This window comes from Rhinolophus hipposideros (genome assembly GCF_964194185.1).
Source record: "Rhinolophus hipposideros genome assembly, chromosome: 22".
In the NCBI taxonomy this organism is placed as follows: domain Eukaryota; kingdom Metazoa; phylum Chordata; class Mammalia; order Chiroptera; family Rhinolophidae; genus Rhinolophus; species Rhinolophus hipposideros.
The window spans coordinates 17,867,180-17,892,854 of NC_138068.1; the positions used below are offsets into that span (position 1 = coordinate 17,867,180).

The 25,675-nt window shown below is 47.7% G+C and overlaps 1 protein-coding gene across 1 annotated transcript in view; it reads left to right on the plus strand.

Moving 5' to 3' along the window:
- Positions 1-8,878, plus strand: part of TGM2 (transglutaminase 2) — a 32,709-nt gene extending 23,831 nt beyond the window's left edge. The window contains exons 10-13 of the mRNA XM_081033700.1: positions 34-306; positions 4,330-4,490; positions 5,549-5,685; positions 6,426-8,878. Of these exons, the coding sequence (XP_080889826.1) occupies positions 34-306; positions 4,330-4,490; positions 5,549-5,685; positions 6,426-6,576 (722 nt within the window). The 3' untranslated portion in view covers positions 6,577-8,878. The remainder of the gene's footprint in view (positions 1-33; positions 307-4,329; positions 4,491-5,548; positions 5,686-6,425) is intronic.
- Positions 8,879-25,675: the final 16,797 nt, after the last annotated feature.

A 25,675-nucleotide genomic window follows, 5' to 3' on the forward strand; every position in this document is an offset into this window, starting at 1 on the left:
GCCATGAAGAAGCTCTCTTTCCTATCCCCACAGGGTCCCCAGAGGAGAGGGAAGCCTTCAGGAGGGCCAACCACCTGAACAAGCTGGCTAATAAAGAGGAGACGGGGTTGGCCATGCGGATCCGCGTGGGCCAGAGCATGACAATGGGCAGTGACTTTGACGTCTTTGCTCACATCACCAACAACACCGCCGAGGATCACACCTGCCGCCTCCTGCTCTGTGCTCGCACTGTCAGCTACAACGGGATCCTGGGCCCCGAGTGTGGCACCAAAGACCTGCTCGATCTTTCCCTGGAGCCCTACTCCGGTAAGGTCCTGCATTCCTGGATTACTTTTTGACCGCTGATTGACATGCTAGGTCGTTCCGTGAGCACTCAACATGTGCAATTTACCTCACAGACACTTGCATAGCACTTACTCTGGGTCAGGCCCTGTCCTAACCACTTTATACATATCAACCCACTTAATTCTTGTAACAAACGTGGGAGGTGGAATCTTGTATTGCCCCCATTTTCCAGATGAGAAGAGTAAGCCCAGGAAGATGAAGTAACTGTCCCAAGGCCACACAGTTAGGAAGTGACAGGACTACGACTTGAACCTATATTCTTAGCAACTATACTGTTGTGTCACTTAGTGGGGCAGCACAGAGTCTGATCTCCTACCCCCTCAGCAGACCAAGCCGGTCTTCTGCATCAGAAGCCTGCAGGCGTGAGGAGGGCAGAGGGGTCATGGAGCTGGGAGAGGACCTGAGCAGTGCAGTGAGAACATCCTCCGAGGGTCCTGCTGGCTGTGTCACCTGGGCAGAGGGCTGGCTCCCTAAATCTCAATGTCCCCATCAGGTACATGGAAGTCATGACCTGACAATGCAGGACAATCTGGTGGGGAAGAGGCTGTGCACACAGTAGGCATTTAATACCTGGGAACTAGAATGCTAATACACAGAATTGGTGGTGAGGCCCAGGACAGGGACAGTTTACAAAACTCTCTGTTTACAAAAGCTGTTGGCCCTCCCCTCTCCTCTTGCCTGTCAACCCAGAACTTTTCCTCTTTTTCGTGACCTCTGGCTTGGCCCTTGGCCCCATGGGCTGGCATGTGGGGCACAGCCTTCCAGTTCCTAAGAAGGCCTGTCTGGTTCGGGTGGGGGCCTGTGGTACGGACAGGGTCACCTCCTGGTTTTCCTATCTCGGGCCCACATGGGCACCCCTGGAGCTACACCCCCAGAGCAGACCCTCTGTTAGGATCTCTGAACAGGGGCTAAGCCCTGAGGGGCAGCCAGCCACTTGACCCCAGGGCTTGGGCCCCAACACTTACAACTGCTGAAAGATGGATTTTGAGGTTTTGAATCTGGCCTCTACCATCTCCTAAAGGTACAACCTTGGGCAGGGTGAGCATGCTCTCTGAGCCTCAAATCAGACTTGTCCGTTAAATGGGACAACAGCACACCCACCTAATGGGCCCCCGTGAGGACTGAAGAAGAAGACGAGTCCTCAGGGAATGTCTAGGAAGTGTAACATGGTGCCTGGACGTGGTGGAGCTCTTCAGTCCTTGCTGAACAGAAGTACAAAAAGGCATGGGGAAACTGAGAAGCCCCGTGGACCTTTCCTGAACACTTACTGTGCTAAACAGCGGGCTCAGTGCTGGGCTTAGTGGTGCCTGAGTCCCTGCCAACCTTGGTGGCATGGAAGGACCCAGCTCACACCTCTGCATCCAGGCCCCACGTACCAGGGGCAGGGGTCCATCCCTGAAGGTGTGTAGGATGGTCAGGGCACCCAAGTTCTACCTCGAGCAATTCCATCAACAGGCTCTGGGTTCCTGGATCGTTCCCCTCTCCATTCCAGGCCTCAGGTTCCCCATTTGTACCAAGGCGGGATCAGCTTTGGAGAGCCCTTACAACAGCCTCTTCATGTGAATGCCCGTATGTCAGTTCCTTCTCATGCTCAGAACTGCTTCAAAGAGAGGAAGTGTCCTTCTTGGAATGTGTGGCATGAAGTGAAGTTCACCTTGGGCCAGTGATGCCAGAATAACTTTCTCCCAGGTCGCGGTTTAGTTGCTCTTGGCCTCCCAGATACCATCGGGTCCCTGGAGCATTGTTCTGTGTTCACAACAAAGGGGGTCCCTCCTGCTGTGTCATCGACCCACAAGGGACATAGTCTACAAGGAGAGGGCAGAGGTCCTCCCGGGTGTTATCCTCAGGTTGTAAGGCCGAGCTAGTCCTGAGGGACCTACTGTAGCCTCCAATGCCAAGCTCAATGTGAGATAGATTCTTTCACCCTTGGAGACGCCACACTTTACCTAAATTGCTTGTTAATCTTTGATGACAAGGTCTGGGGGATTTCTGTGTGCTGATGACAGGAAGCCAGGCCTAGGACAGCTGAATAGAATGCAGTAGCCCCCACCCCTGCCTCCTTGCTCTGCTGCTTCTCTCCCTTCCCTTTCCTGCCCCCACCCTTTCTCTCCTCCCTCACCCCTCCAGGTGGGTCACTGGGAATGCAGCCAGCACGGCATTGGTGATCACACCCACCGCACCTTCCAGAACAGGGCAAATCATCTAAAGAATGACTAAAACCGACTGTACATGTTTCCTCCTCTCAGCCAGCATGTGGCCCAAGGCCAAAGTCGTGGTCCCTGGCCGGCAGAAAGCACTTCTCAAAGGTCCAGCCCCACCCTGGTTCAGCCTTCTGGAAAAGTCAACAGTTAGGGCTAGGGCCATGTCCTCCAAACTCCTGGAGGACAATGTTTTCTTTCTTTTCCTGTGGAGCAGATCAGAGTTTCCACTCTGCCCCACCAGGTCCTGACCCAGGAATTTTCACTCCTTTTTGTCCCTTTTGGCAGAAGGTTTGGTTTTCTTCCCCCCACGTCATCTGGTCACAGATCCACCCTGGGAATGAATGGCAGCAGGGCTGGGCACACAAGTGCAGCATTTTCCAAAGGGTGGGACGTGGCCCATCAGTGTGCACCCCCCCACCCCCCAGGGCCTAGACCTTGACTCACATGGTGAGAAAGTGACTCTCTCAGGTCCTCGCCATCCTTCAGATGACCTCGTGGGGAGCAGCTGAGTGGCTGTTTGTGGGTCTCAGCGTCCCTAACCCTTGCTAATCTCCCTGTTTAACAGCCAGCTCAGGTCTCAAAGTCAGAACCCTCAGCAGGCAAGCCTCTCTCACCGAATTGAATAAGCATGACTTTGCTTGTATCAATTTTCACCAGTTATCTTCTATTTATGGTAAATGAGACTAGTCTGCTGCAAATAATGATGAAAAAAACTCTCCCTAAACAACCAAGGTTGAAAAGTATAAAATGAGGGGGACTGAAAGAAAAATGATGAGCAAATAATGAGGATATACTCAGAGGTGTGAACAGTCAGGTGGCTGGCTAGAGTTTGGGAAACGTTGGTCTGGTGGGGGTAGGGAGAGGACAGATGGCAGAAAAAGAGCCAACAGCATCTCCTGTCATGGCACTGGGACAATGTCAAGAGATTGGCTGGGCTCCAGGGGTGCTAAAGACCATCTCTCTAGGGCTCTTGTTTGACAGGGGAGGCTAAAGAACAGAGGGATTTGCCCGAGTTTCTTTGTGACCAAGTGGACAAGCAGGGCCTAGCATAGGCCTGCAGATTCTCAATCCTGTGCTCTTTTCACTGCTCCTTCCTGCCTCCTACAGGCAGACCCCTGGTGCCTCCGGATCTCAGTGTTCTTGTCAGAAAAATGGGTCTAAACATCACGTTGCATTTCTCTGTAGTGGACAGGGTTGGCCCTGTTGCCTTTTTTCTCACTTCCCTATCACTGTGTGGCTTTCGCTCTGAAATGACCTCTGCTCTTAGTGTTGCCAGAGTTCAGGGTGCCGATGGTCTGGGGAAATAGAACAGAGGGGGGACTGGAGAAACAGAGGGTGTGGTCATCTTCCCAAGCTCACACAGCCAGTCAGTGGCCAAGCAGGGCCGGGTCTCTTGATCTGAGCATTTACTGGCAGAAGTGTTTCTTCATCTGTAAAATGGGTACAATCTTACCAACCTTAAGAGGTGGGGGAAACTAAGGTCCTGAGAGTGGAATGACTTGCCCAACATCACCAGTTATCAAAGGGTGGAGGCAAGATTAGAACCTGGGCCTGTTGGTGTTCCAGCATTTCCCCTGCCAGCTGTTCTGCCTCCCTTCCAGTTCCTCTCTGGGAACCCTGGAGCTGAGGCAGGTGGGGGAATGGCCTGGGGTCTGCCCAGCTGTTCAGCAGCTGTGTGAGCTCCTGCACATTCCCTCCCCTCTCTGCACCTGGCGGAGATGCCAGAGGAGAGGTGGGAGCCATGATTCAGACATTATGTGTACTCTCCCCTTCCTCCCTGCAGAGAAGAGCATTCCCCTTCGAATCCTCTATGAGAAGTACTGTGACTGCCTAACAGAGTCGAACCTCATCAAGGTCCGGGGCCTCCTTGTTGAGCCAGCTGCCAACAGCTACCTGCTGGCCGAGAGGGACATCTATCTGGAGAATCCAGAAATCAAGATTCGGGTAAGGGGCAGGCTGGGCAGGGTGGGGGGCAGGGCGAGGGCCCAGGACAAGCCCAGGATTGGGAAGGGGGGGCAAGCCTCATGCACACACCTGCATCCTTGCACCCTCAAGATCTTTGATGTCTCAGGGAGCCTCAAATTTTGGCTTCACCAAAGAAAAGCATCGTGAAGCCAAAAGAATCCTTAGAGACTCATAGTCTCTAAGAATGAATCCTAGAACCTCAGAGCGGTAGGATTATGGAATTTAGGGGTCTCAGCATCATGACCCTTAAAAACTCACCTCTGAAGGCTAGATTCTCAGAGCCTGGGGCCCTGGTAGGGCAGGGAGGCTGGAGGAGTGAAGGGCACAGACTCTGGAGTCTGACTGCCTGGGTTTGTGCTTGGATGATCCTGGGCATGTTACTTTGCCCCTTCTGGGCCTCAGTTTATTCAAGATGGGTATTTTACACATTAAATGTGCATCCACAAGAAGCATATAGAACAATCCAGTGCATTATAAAGTCTAATAAAAGCTATCATCACCGTCACCGCCATCATCATCGTAGTGATTCACGTCAAGGAGCCACAGCCCCAGAATCCTAAATGCAGCATTTACAAATAAATGGTGAAGAGTGGAGGGGGATGGAATGAGCACTGTGTGTAACACTCTGCCAGGAGTTTGCACATTTTAGCTCAGTAATCCCCATGAGAACGCTGCGGTCAGGCATTTCTCTCCCATGAAGAAACTAAGACTCAGAGAGGATAGGGACTTTCCCAGGGTTACACAGTGAGAAAGGGGTAGAAATCAGCTGGCTTCAAAGCCTGTGATCTTTCCACTCCAGACTCCAGAACAACATAGGTACTTTATACCCACTCTGGGTTGCATGGAGCCTCACTGCAGGAGGAAACTGAGGCACAGAGGCGGAGAGTGGCAGAGTGGACATGGCTTTGTTCAGCAAACATTGGGCCAAATTGAAGCAAATACAGGGATGACCCAGCCAGGACCCTGCCTGCCTTTGTGGGGCTCTGAGCCCCCTCCCTCACTGCTGCCCCTGACATCTGCCCCTTGCCCTCTCCCAGGTCCTGGGAGAGCCCAAGCAGAATCGCAAGCTGGTGGCTGAGGTGTCCCTGCGGAACCCACTCACCATGGCCCTGGAAGGTTGCACCTTCACCGTGGAGGGGGCCGGCCTGACCGAGGAGCAGAAGACCGTGGATATGTAAGTGCTGGTCACTGCAGCCTGGGGACCTGGGAGCAGAGGGCAGATGTTAACGGAGGGAGGGGCTGCCCTTAGGCACCAAAGTCCCTCGGGCAACCCCTCCTCTCATCTCCCACACACCCACCCACACGCCTGCCCAGTATACCCCCGTATCCCTTCCTAAACTTTCTCAGGGCAGAGTTTCCACCTTCAAATCCTCTCAACGCCCCACCACATTAGCTGCGTTCCATGCATGTGCCTTCACAAACCTGAACACTTACACATTCAATCACTAAGCACCCGCCCCCGACACACGTGTCCTCACATAAACATGGGCACCTGCACCCTGATTGTCTACAGGTGTGCATGGAACATATCTACAGATATACACATATACAAACATACATACTCCTTAACTTTTACTTTCTTATTGTAATGTAACTTACATACAGGAAAGAACACAAATCACACGTGTACCTCTCAATACATTTTCACACAGGGTCACCTGAGCACACGCACTCTTACGCCCAAGCACACCATCACTTCTATGTGGGGGCGCACACACACGAGCCCCTCTACACATAAGAGGGCAGATTGCCCAGGACCTCGGAGAGTGGTCAGTGGGCCCATTCCATTCTTGTCGGCATTAAGCTGGACATCAGCACTAAGTTCTCAGCAGTCAGGCGTCATCCTGGCCTGACTCCATCATGAGGACCCGCCCTGGGCCCTTCTGCTCATCCTCTTCCTCTCTCTCTCCACAGCCCACACCCCGTGGAGGGGGGGCAGGAAGCCAAGGTGAGGGTGGACCTGCTGCCGCTCCACGTGGGCCGCCACAAGCTGGTGGTGAACTTCGAGAGTGACAAGCTAAAGTCTGTGAAGGGCTTCCGGAATGTCATCATTGGCCCCCCCTAAGGGACTCCCGTGCCCAGCCCCACCTCAGCCTGCTGAGAGCCCAGAACTTGACCCCCAATTTTTATCCCAAATTAATGAGCAGCATTTACCCCTTTTGGGTCCCAAACTGCAGGTCATGGGTGGGCTGCCTGGGAGGGCGGGGGTGCTGTTTAGAATATAATGTACTTCTGGCCCATCTTGTCCCCCGAGCTTGGTTCCCAACCCCCCCCCTTACCTGTAAGGAATGTTCTGGACCTCCAGTGGGAGGCTTGACCTTGGCTGACTGGGCCTGGGGAGGTGGAGGAGGGACCCACTCCCCCCTTTCCAGCCCAGGTGCCACTTGGAAAGCTACTGACGACCTGCCATATTGTCTGAATTATTCCATAGTCCCTTGGAGCAAGCAAAAAAGAAACAGTGTGTCCATTGGCTGAGTCAAGGAACTCAACACCCCATCATGCCCTGTACCCCTGCCCCAGACTGTGCCCAGGCCTCAGGGGCCCTGGGGATAGACAGAGCAGGTGGGGGACGGGAGGGTCGCAAGTCTAGGCCAGGCTTAAACTTCTTCTGCGTCCAGAGCTCTGGCCCACAGTCCCCTACCCTTCTCATTAGTGTGAGGCGCTTACTATGTGCTTCCTGTAGTTGCTGGTGCTCACGCGGCCACCAACCCATTTAATCACAATAGGAATCTGCAGAGTGGGAGCTGCTTTCACAATGAGGAGACTGAGTCCTGGCAAAGGGCAGTGGCTCATTTCCCACCGGCCAGCTCGTGGGTATTGGCAAGGCTGGGTATGGGGAAGGCATGGGAACAGAGTCTGGGCCTTCTGACTCCAAGTCCAGTGTCCTATTCATGACACCCGCTTTGACCTGAGAATGTCAGAGAGGCCATCTGGGACCTGATCAAAAAGGACCCAGTTAGGGTGAGAAGGTAGGGAGGGATTGCAGGGGTCAAAGCACTAGGTTGGAGCCCCCAGACCGGCCAGCCACTGCCTTCTCCTCTCTGGGCCTCGGGACCCTCTTTGATCAATAGAGGGGTTGAACCAGTTCATCTCCAAGGCCCTCTCAGCTCTACAATTCTGATGCTTTGTATGACCAAGCCTTGCAAATGACAGCGAGTCCTATTCTCTGGCTCCACAGAGCCTGAGGCCACAGACCCAGGATGTTTGTGAGAGTGAAACCATGACCAGGACCACCATTCTGCCCCCAGCCCAGTCCAGGTCCCCCATCTTCCTTCAGACCCCAGTTCTAGGGAAAAAGAACCCCGGATGTATCTGTTCTCCCCGTGAGCCTACCCACCGCAATGCCTACACTTCACAAGTGCCTTAGCTGCCTGTGCTGGCCACTGACCAACAAGGTTGGCACCTCATCCACTCACTCCTTGCAGGACCGGGGCCCTGGACCACAGCCCTTGCCCCTCAGTAAGCTTGCCCCTCAGTAAGCCCGTGAGTTGTCATCTCTGACTTTATCCTCCACACTCTGCAAGTGACTACACCTCCCTCATTCTGGAAGAGGGAAAAAGGGAGTATTCTCTGCCTGGGGTGGGGTCACGGCCTCCAGGGCCACCCAAAGCCTAGAGAGGGACCTGGGGAAAGTCATCCTGACGCACTTAGAACTTTCTGCTTTGCACAGGGAAGAATCACAAAATGAGCCGACACGTATGTTCTATATGAATATCGCTCTATTTCTCTATGGTTTTATAAATGCTTTGGGGTTCCAAGCAGATAGTAGATATGCTTTTGAGCCACAAGTAGTGAGCACTGAAATAAAAGAGTTTATTTTTCACATTCAAACATAGTCTGGTCTGGTCCTGTTCACACCTTTGAGGAAGGTGGGTGGGGGAGCTCATTCACATTGCCATCTCCTGCCTAAGAACCTTCTCCCAGCCTTAGCCCCTCCCCCAGGTCTAAACTTGACTGGCATTCAGGGCCCTACACAGTCTGGTTCCATCTCTAGCTTCTTCCTTGAACAAACCATGTTTGGGCCACAATGAACTTTCTGTATCCCACCAAATACCCTGTGTACTTGTCAACCTCTTAGCTGTTGCATGTGTAGTTCCCTGGGCCTAAAATGCCCTTCTTCCTTACCCGTCTTGTGAACTCCTATTCAGCCTATAATCTTAACAGTAATGTCACTTCTTCTGTGAAGCCTTCCCAGATTTCTTCTCAGGCCCCCACAGGCCCGGAACATGGATCAACTGAAACATTTATCAGTGAATTTTAGTTCCATGTTGGTATATCTGTCCCACTCATCATCCTATCTGAAGTCCTCAAGGGCAGGGACAATTTCTTAAATAGACACTAATAAATAAGACTTTGAAATGTGGTGTATATATATACTGACAGCCCATCTCAATTCAGACTAGCTGCATTTCAGTGCTTAATAGTCACAGGTGGCTACTGGCTATTGTACTGGCCAGTGCCACATCTAGACTGTGATTCCAGAAGTGCGGGGATTTGGTAATTCACCTCATTCCCCACGGACAAGACACTGGTAGTGTTTGTTGACTGAATAGATGATAGAAGGTAGTCTGTGGTCCTCAGGAAACTCATGTTGAAAGACATGACATGCACCTAAAAAATGAATCAAAATGAACACACATCATATTTTCTGGGTATTGAATCCTCCAATTCCTTGATTATCAATTGGTGACCCAATAGAAAACAGAAATCACTGGGCTATTTCAGGGGGAGAGGGAGTTCAAAAAGGAAATTTATTCCAAAGGCATCTGAAAGGCGGGAAGGGCAAAAGGGGAGGAGTGTTACCCAGAAATCGGAAAGGAGCTGCCACGCTAGACAGGAGCCCACGATCCAGTCCTCTCCACCTATCTGCTGGAGGCACTGTCACTGCAGCCCTGGAACCAACAGAGCTGCTGGAATCTACAAAGCCTGCTGAAGTTGGCTGTGGCAGGAGCCAGAGGCAGGCTGTATCTCTCATCCTCCTGTCTTCTCCCCACTGGTATACCCTAATCAGAAATTAGCAAGCAAGGGGCTCTGGAAAATATTATCTCCAGCCCCCTGAAAACAGATGACTAGGCAATTGTGGGGGTGGGCGGGGGAATGGCATAGCTGATACCTATCATTGCTCCCTCTACTAAGAACGCCCTTACCATCGTCTCCACCTAAGGAACTCTTACATAGCCTTCCAAACCCTGCTCCAAGGAGGCCTCTTCTGTGAAGCCTTCCTGGATTGCAGCCAACTGCTTCAATCTCTGGTTCCCCTTGCCATATTGTAGAAAGCCCTTTAAAATGCTCAGCAGCCTGAGTTAGGAACAGCTGTTTGTATGTCTGCCACAAGTTCTGGAGCACCCTGAGAACAGGGTCAGGGCACTTCCCCCAAGTGGACTCAAGACTGCCAAGTCTGGCTGCTGGGACTGACTGCCTCTGCTCTGAAGGGCAGGGGCAGGGCTGCCCAGCCAGGTCTGCCAATGCTAGACAGATACAGAGGCTTCTCGTGACTAGCCCCTAAGCCTACCCCACCTCTGGGAACCCCCTAGCCAGAAACCCAGAAAGGTGAAAGGCCCTGCTGGTCACTTAGGCCCATTTTACAGACAGAGAAAATGAGCCTGAGATCCTGCTCCCCAAATCAGATGTGAGGGCTGAGTCTGGGTCCTTACAGTACAGTCCCTTTGTGCGCTGCTACATGGCAGCTCAGTGCTGCTGGCCCCATCCAAGAGAAACTCACGGTGCTGGTATCAGGGGCCTGGGCACAAGTCAAACAGACCTAGAATCGAAGCCTGCCTCTGCCAGCGATTCACAGTGTGACTTCAGGCAAGGTCTCAACTTCTCTATGCCTCCACTTCCTTACGTATTGAATGAGGATGATATGACGCCTACTTTCACGATGAGTGTGCAGGTTCAATAAAACAGTGCACGTAAAATACCTAGCTGCTCCTGGCACATTGTAATCATAATAACCAATGTTACTCCAGGGCAGAACGCTTCATGTGCATTGAGTTATTTACAAACAACTCTATCATGTTGTTTCCCACATTTTATAGGTTTCATCGCAGAGTTGGGACTTGAATCCAGGTAGTCTGCCCTCCCCAGGGTATAGCCTAGCCCAGAGGAGGCCCGATTTCTACCTGAGCCCTCCCCTCCCATATTGTTCCAGAATGCATGGAGCAGAGGTCTCCACACCAGCCCTGATGGCCCTTGTGGAGGGAGGCTCTGATCGGGTCCATCTTCCCACCCCTAAAGTTCCTTTCCTCTCTAGTAGCTGCTCTTATTTGCCTAGGATGCCTGCTAACTCACCCTTTGGCCTCAAGCCAAGCCCGGAATAACAGGATGTGATAGAATCTAGGAAGGAGGGGCTGAGGGTAGAGGGCCAAGCAGGGGTCCCCTGGAAGCAGTGCATCTTAGGTTCAGGACTGGGTCAGCCCCCTCTCCCAGCATCCCTGCTCCCTCCCAACCCTGACAGATCTGGGCAGAGACACAGACACACGTGCCGGGGCACCATGAAGCCCTGTGTTCTGTTTCAAGAGCCAAAATCCAAAGCAGCTCATTAAAAGTAGAAGTGATTAAAAAAAAAAGATGATACATTCAGCTTTGAGAAAACAGTCTATAATGACACATGACACAGTGAATCTCACAGACCTAAAGTTGAGCAAAAGAAGCAGACATGAGACTATCACTGACAATTCCACTCACCTGAAGTTCACGAACAGGCAGAACCCATCTGTGTGTTAGAAGTGGAGACCCAGGGGTGACCGGTTAGCTCAGTGGGTTAGAGCATGATGCTTGGAACACCAGGGTTGCCAGTTCAATCCCCACATGGGCCAGTGTGAACTGCGCCCTCCACAACTAGATTGAAACAACTGTTTGACTTGGAACTGATGGATCCTGGAAAAACACACTTAGAAAGAAATAAATGAATAGAAATTGAAATTGAGACCCTGTTTTCCCTGGCCAGGGAGAGACTGGACTGGCATAGTTTCAACGCATGATTTCAATACTGGGTAAACAGGTACATTCAGCCTGTGAACATGTGCCAACTGCATACATACAATGGTTCTCTTCTCGTATGTTCTGGTTTGCTTCAATAAAATTGTAAAAAGTTCAGTACTCAGAGGTTCTAAAATTAAGTCCAAAGAAGGATGGGGTTTCTCTCCATTTCTTCTTCCAGGGAGCTGGTACACCAGTAGGATATACCTCTCGGGATACTGTGAGGCTTAAACAAGATGATTATGTAAATACAGGACCGTAAGGGCAGGGATTTTGTGTCTCATTTGCCATGAATAGTGAGTGGCACATTGTAACAATAAATACGTCGAATGAATGAACATAAAGCTATGTTTCTATGACCTCAGCTAATCCTCAGAACAGGCCATAGAGAGGATTATCTCATTTCCCAAAAGGGGAAACTAAGGTTCACAGATGTAAGACAGTTCACTCAACGTCACCTAGCAAGCTGATAGCACAACAGGAGTTAGAATCCAGTTGACTCTCTCCATGGCATCCCGCAGAAGGGTCTGAAAAGTGGAAGGGAGGACTTGATTCTCAGACCCTTGGCACAGCAATTCTCCACCCGTCAGCACCCCCAAAGGCAGAGCAAGAAGACTGAGCTCATAAACACAGTTATCACACGACCCAGCAATTCCACCCCTAGGTTTATATATACCCAAGAGCAATAAGGACATACGACCACTCAAAACGTTGTACACGAATGTCCATAGCAGCATTATGCATAATAGCCAAAAAGTGGAAACAACCCAAACGTCCATCAGCTGATGGATGTATAAATAAAATGTGGTATATCTATTAAGTGAAATAGTATTCAACAATAAAAAGGAACAAAGTACCAATACATGCTACAACATGGATGATCCTTGAAAACATTACACAGTGAAAAAGTCAGTCACAAAAGACCACATATTTTATCATTTCATTTATATGAAATGTCCAGAATAGGCAAATATATGGAAACGGAAAGCAGACCGGTGATTGCCCAGGGCTGGGGGGATTGAGGGACTGAGAAAGGGTGATGGCTAAAGGCTGTGGAGTTTCTTTGGGGAGGGAGGAGGTAATGAGCATTCAAGCAGATCTCCAATGCAAAGTGAGATGTGCCAGAAGGAAGGATTAGGGATTAGGATAATGGGGACACCATGACCATCAGAACAAAGGTGCCAAATACTCTCCCCAAACACTACATGCGTTAACGTGGGTCCTCACAACACCCTGTGAGGCAAGGGCTAGCATTACCTTCTCCACTCTACAGGTAAGAATACTGAGGCCCAGAAAGTTTACCTGATGTGTCCAAGGTCACGTAGCTAAAAATTAATAGAACCAGGACACCTAGCGGCAGGATGGGTGCACGGCAATTGCTCCTAACCTCCTGCTCTGTTGTCATCTGTCCTATGATGTGGACTTATGACATAAGAGGGTCTTCTTTGACAAGGAGGTCAAAGAAGGCCTCTCCGAGAAGCTACTATGGAAGCTGAGACCCCCAAGGAGGAGTAGTCAGGCCAGGAAAGGGTGGGGGATGGGTTGAGGGCCAGAGGCAGTGAGGGCCAGGCAGAGGCCATTATATTGCCCAGGAAGCTGATGACTAAGCTCTGAGACCCACTATGCAGGAAGCCTTTTTCACAGGAGGAGGATCTCAGGCAGCTGGGAATGTTTCCAGGCAGGGAGGAAGCCAGGTTACTATCAGGAAGCATTTCTATGCAAGCATTTCTGGGAAATCTCCTTAACAACTCTCAGAAGAAAGAAATCTGAAGGTTGAAAGTCTCCAGCAACTTGCTGTGATTTCTTTTCACATTCTTAATAAATATTCACGTTTGTACCCAATTTTATATTCATGATTTTATTTTATATTCTTTTTCTTAAAGATGGTTGCCCAAAATTAAAATTAAAATCACAGTGTTTTCACAATGCCTACCCACCAGAATGGCTCATAAAAAAAGCCCCTCGTCCCCCACCACACACACAAAGTGTCAGTTGAAGATGTGGAAGAACTTTCATGTGCAGCTGGGAGAGGAGTGGAAATTGTACGACCACTTTGGAAAATTATTCACAGTATCTTCTAAAGCGGAATGTTCAGTTGCTCCCTAGGAGGCAGTAATTCCTCTCGTGGATGTTTACCCAACAGAAATGAGTCCTTATGTCTCCCAAAGACACGTGCAAGAATGTTCATAGCAGCTTTTTTTTTTATAATATCCCAAAGGTGAAAACACACTGACAGTCCAATGCTAGTAGGATGGATATATAAAATGTGGTATGGTCGTTCAAAGTAATAGTATAAGAGTGAGAAAGAACGAACCAGAGCTACGTGCAGCAATTTTTTGAATCCCACAAACACATTAAGCAGAAAATGGAAGACACTGACTGGCTTTATTCACGTGAAGTTCAACGCCAGGCAACACTCCTGTGCTGTTAGAAGTCAGACAGTGGTTCCCTTTAGGGGTTGGGGAGTGGCTGGGAGGGGCACCAGAGGAAGGTCTGCGGTGCTGCTGATGGTCTGATTCTTGATCGCCCAGGGTGCCAGTTTACATGGGCATGTTCAGTGTGGGGGAATTCATGGAAGTGTGTGCTTATGACACGTGCCTTTTCTATATGCACGTTATCCTTTAATAACAATCTCCCCAATGGGATAACCTTTGAGTCCCTCAGAGCCTTGACCTGCCTTTGAGATCAGAGGAGGATTTGGATTTTATCCTCGTGCAGTGGTTCCCGCTGGAGGGATGTGAGTGGCAGGTGATATGATCTCCTGATGCTTTAGGAAGCAGCCCTGGGTGGAAGTGGAGACACTTGGGAGGTGCTGTGGAAGGGCCCAGGGAGGGGTAAAGGACAGAGAAGTCTCCCCTGATGGGATTTCAAGGGCAAGACAGGAATAGAGGAGGTGGAGGTGGGTGGAGAGGATTACTTGGGCAAAAATGGAATAAAATAGGGACAACCAGGGTGGGGGGTAGAGAGAGGTCTGGTCTCTGATTATCCCGCAATCAGCCTGGCGCCCTGGCACCACCAGGCTCTGCGCTACCTGGAAGCCAACTCTCTCTTGGCCAACTCCCCCATCATTCCTTCCCTGGGCTGGCCAACCCTGCTCACGGAAACTCCAAGGGGCCCACAGCCAGATCTTGGCGGTCACCCAGACCTTTACAGCACTGACAATTTGTCTCTCTCAATCGTGACTCATTTTTCTTTTTCCTCTTTCCTATTTTATGGACCCATGCCTTCGTGGGGGCTTTCTTGGGGCCGACTTCAAACTCGATGACGTGTATCTTATGTCATTGAGCCCCCTGGTGGCACTAGTGAAGTGGCTGGTACTAACCCATTTCACAGATAAGGAAAGTGAGAACTGACGAGGTGAAGGGACTTGGAGCCAACACCACTCGCCCAATAAGGAGCAGAGCTAGATGTAAACAATAACAACAATGGCGCCTGCCATGTATTCACTCTAAATGGTGCCAGACGCTGCGCTAAGCACTGTGCATACATTTGCCCACCTATTCAGTCCTCACAGTGACCCAGTGGAGGAAGTTGCAATTATTATCACCCCCTCCAAAAAACTTTTTATTGAAGTCTCACATACATATGCAGAAAAACACATAAATCATAACAGCCTGATGAATTTCCACGAACTGAAGCCACCCATAGGACCCGCACCTAGGTTAAAAAATATAACCATTGATACAACACCAAAAGCATAAGTGATAAAAGAAAAAACTGATAAACTAGACTTCATAAAGATTTCAAATTTTGGTGTTTCAAAGGACACCATCAAGAAAGTGAAAAGATGAGTCATGCAAATAAAAACCACAGTGAGGTATGACCTCATACCTGTTAGAATGGCCATCATCAATAAATCAATGAACAAGTGCTGGTGAGGATGTGGAGAAAAGGGAACCCTTGTGCACTGTTGGTGGGATTGCAAATTGGTGCAGCCACTATGGAAAACAGTATGGAGGTTCCTCAAAAAATTAAAAATAGAACTACCTTATGACCCAGCAATTCCACTCCTGGGTATTTATCCAAAGAAATCTAAAACATTAATTCAAAAAATATATGTGCACCCCTATGTTTACTACAGTGCTATTCACAATAGCCAAGATATGAAAACTACAGAAATGCCATCAGCAGACAATTGGATAAAGAAATTGTGGTCCACATATACCATGGGGTTTTCTCTGCCATAAAAAAAGAACGAAATATTACCATTTGCAACAACATGGATGGACCTAAAGGGTGTGGTGCTAAGTGAAATAAGTCGGACTGAGAAAGACAAATGATCTCACTTATATGTGAAATCTAAAGAACAGAATAAATGAACAAACAAAACAGAAACAGACTCAGACAGAGAGAACACACTGATGGTTGCTAGATGGGAGGGGGTTGGAGGTATGGGTGAGAAAGGTGAGGGATTAGGAAGTACAAACTGGGAATTACAAAATAGTCACAGGGATGTGAAATGCAGTATGGGGAATACAGTCAATCATATTGTAAAATCTATGTATAGTGTCAGATGGATACTGGACTTATCAGAGGGATCACTTCATAAATTATATAATTTCCTTCTATGTACTGATTTACCTACATCTACAAATTTTGTTATGAATTTTCCTCATTGTCAATTGATTCAAAATGTTTTCTGGCTTCATTTATGAGTTTTTGGCTTTTTTTTTAAAGTATGTTTTTCCAGGACCCATCAGCTTCAAGTCAAGTAATTGTTTCCATCTAGTTGTGGAGGGCGCAGCGCACAAATGACCCATGCAGGGATCCAACAGGCAACCTTGTTGTTAAGAGCACCGAGCTCTAACCAACTGAGCTAACTGGCTGCCCCTTATGAGTTCTTTTTTGATGCATGGGTTATTTAGAAGTGTATTTTTATATTTCCTGTCATATGGAAAATTTCTAATTACCTCATTATTGATTAATACTTTAGTTATAAGGAATAACTGTTTAGATAATATGTTCCATGTAATTTGGGTTCTTTTATATAAATGCCTAACCACTATGTTGTACACCTGAAACTAATGTAAAAAGGAGTCTTAAATGCATATGTCAGAGAAGAAAAAATGCACCAAGATAGTGCAAAAAGAGGAAAATTACAGACCAAATTTGCTCATAAACAGAAAAAGAAAATCCTTAATAAAATGTTAACTATAAAAATCCATCAATCTATAGAAGGGTACCACAGACAAAATGGGCTAATCTCTGGAACCCAAGGTTGATTTTAACATCAGAAAATCCATTCATGTAATTCAGCACATAAACTGATTAAGGACAAAAATGACATTCCAAAACACATTTGACAAAAATTTAATATTTATTCACGATTTTAAAACTAAAAAAATAATAATCTGGGAAAAAATGACTGGAAAGGATTTTCTGTAGTGTGATAAAGATTGTGTCTGCAGCTAACATAATCAATGGTAAATATAGCAAGGTTTTCCTTTTGAGATCAGAGACAAGTCAAGGATTCCCACTGCACCCATTTTATTCAACATTTTACTGGAGGTCTTAACCAGTGCCATACAGCAAGAAAAATAAATTTTTCTTAACATTTTAAGGGATGTTATCTATGCTCAAGCAGTAGTTCGCAGTCATTAGAAGTGTCTGGACGCTGATGGTAACCACTTTGAGCACCTCTTGTAATTGCAGAAGTCAAACGTGACTTGTATTCATCTTTTGTTATTGGTATATATTGAGTATTACAATTTTAGTAGTTTTTTCCTTTCTTAAACTGTGTATGCATTTTGTTGGCATCCTCTGTATAAGAGGTAACATTTTGGAGAAGCAATAAAAACAGTCATCTTTCAAAGATGGATGGAAAAAGGGGTTCTGTGGAAAGTACAGATCACGGGGTGATCTGATCATAAATTCCTAACTGGGCAGGTCATGGTGGGTTGTCAGGCCCCAGGCCTATAATTTCTTTAGTAAAAGGTTTATCTTCCCCTTAAGCAAGCCCTGTCCATTGTTCTTATGCCTCTAGGTTAACATACCTTTAAAATACCAGAGTAATCCTCTTTTTTCAGACCCCTGTGAAGCACCCACCCTCAAGAAAGCACATAATCTGGTTGACTATCCTGTAATCTAATCCCTGCCTTGCTCTCTCCCACCTTTGTGTAATCTTCCTTAGTTCCCTCCTTAATTCCAAAGCATAAAAGAAACTGCAAAACTGTCACTCTCCAGAGCATTTGAGATCTTGCTTCATGGCAATTGTCATTAGTTTTGGCTCAAATACACTCTAAAATTCTCTACAGATTTGGATGTTTCTCAGGTCGACAAAGGTGATATAATTATGTATAGAGAAATCTCAAAATAATCTACAACATGTTATTTAAATTAACAAGAAAAGGGGGGGTTATCATTTTGAGAATGTCTAAATGTCTATTACATTGCTTTGTATACCTGAAACATTAAAAAAATTAAAGAAAATTCAGCATTTTTATTAGATGCAAAATAAATATAATAAATTATGTTTCTATACAACAACCTACTGAATTATTGAATGAAGCTACTGAAGGGAAGATATGTGCTTGAGGAACAAAAAGCTCTTCTGAGCATCCAGAGATAAAGCTGAGGAAACAGGCTACTCCATACATGAGCGAGTTCCCCGTTATTAGAAGGATTCAAGCAGGGACAGGATGGGTTGCGTCCCGGGGTGCTGGAGACAGAACTTGGGCTCAGAATAAGAGGCTGGGCCCTCCCCAGGCTGGTCCTCAGCTCTTCTTACACTTGGCCCTGGAGTCGGCCTCTCTCCTCTCTTTCTGTGTCTCCTCTTTAAATCAACTTAATCCTCCTGGTAAACTGGGTAAAATGAGCCAGGATTTACAGTTCCAGGAAATGTTTGTAACAATCCCTAATCTTATCAGAGTCCACTCTCTTCTCGTAGGCTCCACTTTCAGAGAAAACCCACAACCGTTATTTCTCTTCCTCTTTCCCCTGCCCCCACACCACCAGACATTTTCCTAGTTCAAGTTCTCTGGCAGAACGCACGACTCCCCAGGTGTGGTAGGTATTGGGCTAGGGGCTTCTCTACAAGCACAAAGCAGAAAGGTCACTCTGGTCAAAGGTTCCCTTATTGCCAAGTGTCATGTTTTTCTTCAACCACACAGACCACGTTTACAAAGGCAAATCCTTCCTAGGTGGCCAGCACTGTGCTAGGGGCTGTGTAGGGTTGACTTCACCAAATCCGCCAGCCATCCCCATAGGTACGGTCTATAAATTGCTCCTCAGGTCACACAGTAAGTGGGTACTTGAGACTAGAACATGCTTATTTCAAATCACACATTCTGAAACACCATGCTACGTGGTTTGGTTTAGTTTAGTTTTTGTAACTGTTTTTCAAGTGACATTTTACATGGTCCTTCAGGGCACAGCATGAAACAGTAGAGCTGCTTTCTCTGAAGCAGGGATGGAGGACTGAAGCCCTGCCTCCTCCGCTTTCCCACCTTATCTCACCCAAACAGCTCCCCCAGACCACTAAGGCACCAAATCCATAACCCTTACCACAGAGGTGCTGAGGAAGCAGAGAGAATAAGCACGCAGACTTTGGAGTCAGCCAGCCCTGTACTTTCCAGCTACATGACCTTGGGCCTTGGTTTTTCTTACCTGCAGAATTGGGCTTACAGGCATTCTTACTTCTGCACGGTTATTGTGAGGATTTAACAAGATGGTGAATGTAAGGGTTCATCACCTAGGAGGTGCTCTACACACGTTGTCTGCGGTTATTGGCAGACAACACCTGGGGTTTGGGGTACCCCGCAACACCTTCCTCTGGACTCTCAACAGAGCAGAGCTGGAGCCATGAGCTGTGGAAATGCTGCAGCCCGGGGGCTCCAGCAGCCCTGATGCCGTTGGAGACACGGCCATAGAGCCGCACAGGCTCTGCTTGCAGCTAGTGCATCAGGGCAGATGCAGAGAAGCGAGGCCGATAATAAATCTGTCAGTGTCCAGGAGGCCCCCACTCCAGGGCCCTGCTCTGACAGGCACCACAGGAAGGCTGAGGCCCAGCTGGCAGCAGACCCCAATGTAGGCTGAGCCGCTAGATAACTCGTAATAAACTGTCCCTCAAGCTGAAGGCAGTAACCTTGCTGCCCACCCAGAGGCCTGGGCTCTGGGGTTAACCCTTCCCTTCCCAGCCCCAGGGAAACCGAGAGCACAGCTTGTGTGAGGGAGGGCAGGATTGATTATCTATTGCCACCTAACACATTATCCCAAAATTTGGGGGCTGCAAATAACAAATAATTATTCGCTCTGTTTTTGTGGATAAGCAATCTGAAAGTGGCTTCACGGGATGTTTCTGACTCCAGGTTTTTCATGAGAGTCCTATCAAGGTGTTGGCCTTCGTGGCAGTCATCTCTCAAGGCTTAACGGGGGTTGGGGGGGGGGTCAGATTCCAAAATCTCTCAGGGAGCCAGAGCCATTGGCAGGCTTCCAAAGATACATTCCTAAGCTCTCGCAGGGGCCTCTCCACAAGGTTGTCTTACTGACTTCCTCCAGCACAAGCAATGAAGAGAGAGCAAGAGAAAGCACCCAAGATGGAAGGAAGGCACCGTTCTTTTATAACCCAACCTTTTCATTCATCACTCCTGACATATTTTGTTTGTTTGCTGCAAGTGTAACTAAGTCCAGTCCACACTCAGGAGGAAATTACACAGGGTGTGAAAACCAGGAAGTAGGAGATCATGGGGGGCCATCTCAGAGGCTACCTGCTTCAGAGGACTGTTGCTGGGACACACTCATAGATCTGGGCCAGTTCACCTTCAGGTGCACCTGCCCAGAGACACAAGAGTTGGTCTCAACTCTTTGTTCCATCGCCAAGTCCTGTTGATTCAAAAACCTAAATGGCCCTCAAGTCTGACCACTCGCTCTCTCTTGACTGTCATGGCTCTAGTCAGCCCCTCATTTTGTCTCACCAGGATGTCGTCACCACCTCCTCACTGGTCCCCCCACATCTATTCTGCTCCCCTCAATCTCCACCCATCCCTTCCACCATCCCCTGTCTCTTTCCAATAGTATTCAGAGGAGTCTTTTCAAAATGCAGATCTAATCTGTCTTTCTATGCTGAAAACCCTTCTGAGTCATCCCACATTTTCTGCATGCCGACCCAAGTCTCCTCCAGGGCTGACAAGATGCTGCAGCGTCTGGCTCATCCAGAACCTCGACGGTCTCACCTCACAACAACACTGGCTCTTTTCAATGCCTCGAACATAATTGTGCCCTCCTGACACAGGCTTTACACATGCTGTTCCTCTTCCAAGAATGCCTTTCTTGTCCCCTTCACCTAGTTGATCTTTCATAACCCTTTGGATTTCAGTTCAAGAGTCACTTCCTCCAACAAGCTGTCCCCATTCAGCCCTGACTCGGTTGCAGTCTCCTGCTGAAAACTCGTCCTCTTGTTCTGGCACCTCTGCTAGGCACACGGTTCCTTAGCTGATTAGTTCCTGTTTGTCGCCCCCCAAGACTGTAAGTGCCCACGAAGGCAGGACTGTACCTGGTTTTCCTAGCTGCCTCCATAGTACCTATCACCAGTGGGTACTTAAGAAACAACTGTTGAATTAAAACAAATTAAAGTCCTTGTGCAGATGATAAAAGTACAAATTTGAAAACATGTTTTCATTAAAATCACAGAACTACAGGGCTCAAAGGGGGCTCAGTAACCAACCAGCCAACCTCCTCGTTTTCAGAAGAGGAAACTAAGGCCCAGAGACAGGGAGTACTTCCCAGGCTGTGGAGTGAATAAGAACAGAAAGAAGCCTGGCCTCTGGTGACCCCTCACCTGCCACTTTCCATCTGTCATAAGCCCCATTTGCCTTCCATCATCACTTAAACTTCACCATTGGCACCTGACAAATGCTAACATATTACCTCCATCAGCCCTAAGACCTTGGTACCAAGACTCTGCAAACTGCTGGCAAAGCCTCCTTTCTGGTACATTCTTTTCTTAATTTTGGAACTACGTAAGGACGCACAACCAGTCCTGAAAACAGCTGTTTGACCCAAATCAAGAACCAGCCCTGTTTTTGAAAAGTCTCCACATTGGGTTCCTCCCAAGTAGAGCCCTAGGCCATTTGAGCTGGCAGGGAGCTGAGATATTCTAGTCCAATTCCAGAAGGGGAAACTGAGGCCAGAGAAAGCCAGAGACTTTCCCAAGACAACACAAAGAATCAGTGACAGGGCAGGGACCAGAACCCGGCCTTCCCCACTCTCAGGCCAGTGCTCTCATCTCTACAGAGGGTTGCAAATAGCCGCATTGGGTTAACTTGCAGGTACCTGCAAGCTCTGATCTGAGACTAACAGATTCTTCTCAGAACTGGGAGCCTTTCTCAGATGGTGGTCAGCGACGCAGACTCCTCTCGCAGATCCTAAGCAGACAAGAACTCTCGACTTGCAAAAGTGGCAAACTGGCATTCCAAAACAAACAAACAAACAAAGTTGATTTTGCAGACATTGGTATTAAAAAAATCTTCCAACTGGGATTCAAATTGTTTGCCAACATTTTAAAAAATTGAGAGATTGTTACATGCAAATCGAGGTTTCCACCTTCTCAGAGACAAATCAGACAATGTGGCAACACTAGTCCCGCCTCCTGGCGTGCCAACACTTGGCTGAATTGCATAACGGTTATCACTCTCGCCTGTCCACAGCTGGCAAAATTCCCTCCTTTCCATTGCCTTTCCAGGTTGTGAAGGCATTTGAGTTTGCAGCACCTCTTCTATTGGATTTGAGAATCCCCTCTATAACCTATTCCCCAGATAAGTGGTCCCATAGGTCCTGTCTGATGCCTCCAGAGAGTTCATTACCAGTCTGTTCCATGGCTGGTCCAGCAGATGGTGGTGGGGAGGAAGAGCTTCATTTGAACCATGGTGAATCTGAATCCATGTTTGACAGGTCATGCTATAATGTAATTCCTGAGTCGAATAAACTTTAATTGCCTCATCACCAGGACTCTCCATGCTTGTTTTGGCTGAGGTAGGTAAGAAAGCCACTCTTGGTAATGACTTCAAAGATTTCCAGGCCATTAAAATTAAATCCAGATGCCACAGCATTCCAGGCAAACAAGGGGCCAGGTCTGGAAGGCCCTTTTGAAATTTCAAAGGCAATGGCCGCTGTTATGTAAAAAAGGGGTTTGGAGGTCCATTTTGGGGTTCTTGAGCAATGATAACTCTCAAATTGCCTTTCGATGACCTCGCCACCAGGAGCTGTCACCACCACCCATATTTCATAATCTATGGGAGGAGTACGGGAGGGGAGGGATCTCCCATTAATGTCAGGCTGCTGAGCACATCATCAAGAGGCAGCCTAGGGAATCCGGGCAGACACTCTTTATAGAGTTCTTGGCAAGCTTCACACTTTGGAACTTTAAAATATCAGTGGCTTTGTTCCCACCACACTTATCAGTCCTCAAATTTCAAAGCCAACAGAAATGTTACAGTCCAGGACTATTAGACCTGGGAGGGGCCTTGTGTGTTTCATCTCCTTCCAACTTTCTGCCTTCATCAAGAAGCTCCCTACAGCACAGCCGATAAGAAGTGTCATCATCCAGCCTTGTGGGGCAACTAGTGTTCCTGATAAGGAGGCAGAGGCCCCCCCCCCCCGACTGAAACTTCCATCTCCTGCCCTCCAAGTAAGAAGCATTTGTATGCTCGTCTTCATCCATAGCCTTTGAGCACTAGCAGGCTTGCCGTCCCCTGGTCTGCAGACTAACCCACTCCAAGTCATCTATTTCTTCCTGGGAGGCCTCGATTTAGAGGCCTGACCACCCTCCTGCCATTAGCCGGTGTCCCTCTTCAGCAGCGACTTCACAACAGCTGTGACTTTAAGAGGACACAGTTCTGGCTCCAGGCCCTCCAGAAAAGAAAGGCTGAGTCCAGCTGTGCCACATCCTCGGCTCACACGCCCAGGGTTTGCACAGATTGTTCCGTATCACCAAACAGCTTTTATTTATTTAATAAATACATAGCTCCGCTTACTCTAGCAGTATTGATTCATTACATCCCCATAACCCTCCGCGAGAGAGCGTCCATTGTTATCATCACCAGGGCACATACGATGGAACCAAGACAAGGGAAGTGACGTCCCTTGGCCACAGTGCCAGTTAGGTGAGGAGATTGAGACTCCAACTCCAATCATTGGAGTCTGAGCTGGTGGAGACCTGTGCCGTGTCTCCGTGTAGTTGTCAATATTAAACATGGGGACGGGTGCCTCCAGGGAGATCTTAGTATTTGAATCTCTGTAAAAGATAATCGACTGTTTAAACAGAAGTAATAACATATTTTGGGTTTATAACATAAGAAAGCAAAATGTATGACAACAATAACATAAAGGTCAGAAGGAGGAGACATGGAAGTATATTATTATAAAGATCTTATAGTATTTGTGAAGTATTATAATGCCACTTAAAAGTAGAATATGAAACGTTAACGATGTACACTAAAAAGTCTAAAACAACCACTAAAATAACCAAAGAGTTGTAGGTAATAAGCCAAAAAAGGAGAGGCAATGAAATCATAAAAATTATTCAACTATTCCAAAAGAAGACAAAAAAAAAAAAGGAGAGGTGAGACAAATAGAAAACAAATACTACGACATACTAAAACCTGATCATATCAGAAATCATATTAAATGTAAATAGTCCAAATACCTCAATTAAAAGGCAGACGTAGTAAGATATTTAAAGTGTGTCAAAGTCACCAAGGAAGACACGACTCACACAGGCACTTGGTGGAATGATGGGTCACTTACAGAGAGAGCAGACAGCGCAAGATCAGCTTCAAAAGTGAGCATCTATCCCCCGGGGCCAGCGGGTCTCGTCCTACAGCTGACACAGGGAGAGACCTGTACACGCCCCTCTTGTGCTGCAGGTGGAGGACCCTGCTTTCTCCTGCTGGGAACAGAGACAGCAGTCGGGTTGGACAGGTACCACATGATGCACACACTTAAACAGAACAAAGAAGTACACTTCTGGCCCTCATTTTCCTGTAAGGAAATGTTTCAGGCCCCAGGTACATGCTTATGCAACTGTGCAAGGGTCACCAGGCTGTGTACGACTGCGTTTCCCAACATATTTACTATCTGGCCCTTGACAAGAAAGAGTTTGTCCATCTCTTGGTTAATGTACACTTCAGCTAAGCAGAGACCACGATGGCTTCTAAGTTATTGGGTTATGAATGAATGAGGTCTCCATGTATTTTCTAACATGTGTGCTTTCAAAATATCAGATGCCTAGGTTGGGTAGTTCTCCTCTCCTTGGCCCAGGGACCCACTGGGTCAGTGTGGCCTGTCAGATATGCATGTGGGCTCCAAGCCAGGTTGGAATGTGCTCTACTGCCCTGGATAGGATCTTTGTGATAATGCTACCCTGGAGGATTTCACTTTGATTGAATCAGATTTGTCCACTCAGCATGCTCTAGGCTACAGCAACGAGCCCTGAACTTGGAATCCAGTTGAAGTTCCAACTCCGTCATGCAGAATGGAGTGACTTTAGACAAGTCACTTCACATCTCAGAGGTGGGGCTGACTTATCAGGAAGGTTTCGTATTTCTAGATCTCCCTGGAGGCACCCGTCCCCATGTTTAATATTGACAACTACATGGAGACACGGCACAGGTAACGTGCACCAGCTCAGACTCCAATGATTGGAGTTGGAGTCTCAATCTCCTCACCTAACTGGCACTTTGGCCAAATGACGTCACTTCCCTTGTCTTGGTTCCATCATATGTGCCCTGGTGATGATAACAATGGACGCTCTCTCTCAGAGGGTTATGGGATGTAATGAATCAATACTGCTAAAGTAAAAATACTTAAAAAAATACTTCCCCATGTAGTTACTCTTTTCAGTGATCTTCATTCCTTTGTGTAGATCCAGAATTCCATCTGGTATCATTTTTCTTTTGTCTGAAAAACTTACTTCAATGTTTCTTATTGTTCAGGTCTACTGGTGATGAATTGTTTCAGCATTTGTTGCTTTGAAAAAGCTTATTTTGTCTTCATTTTTGAAAGACATTTTTATCAAATACAGAAATCTAGATTGACAGGTTTTCTTCCCCTTTCAAAACTTTAAAGATGTCGTACCATTCTTTTCTGGCTTGCATAGTTTCTGATGAGAAGTCTGCTGCCATTCTGATCTTTGTTCTTCTGTATACGTTTCTTTTTGCTCATTATCACTGTTTCAGCAATTTGACTAT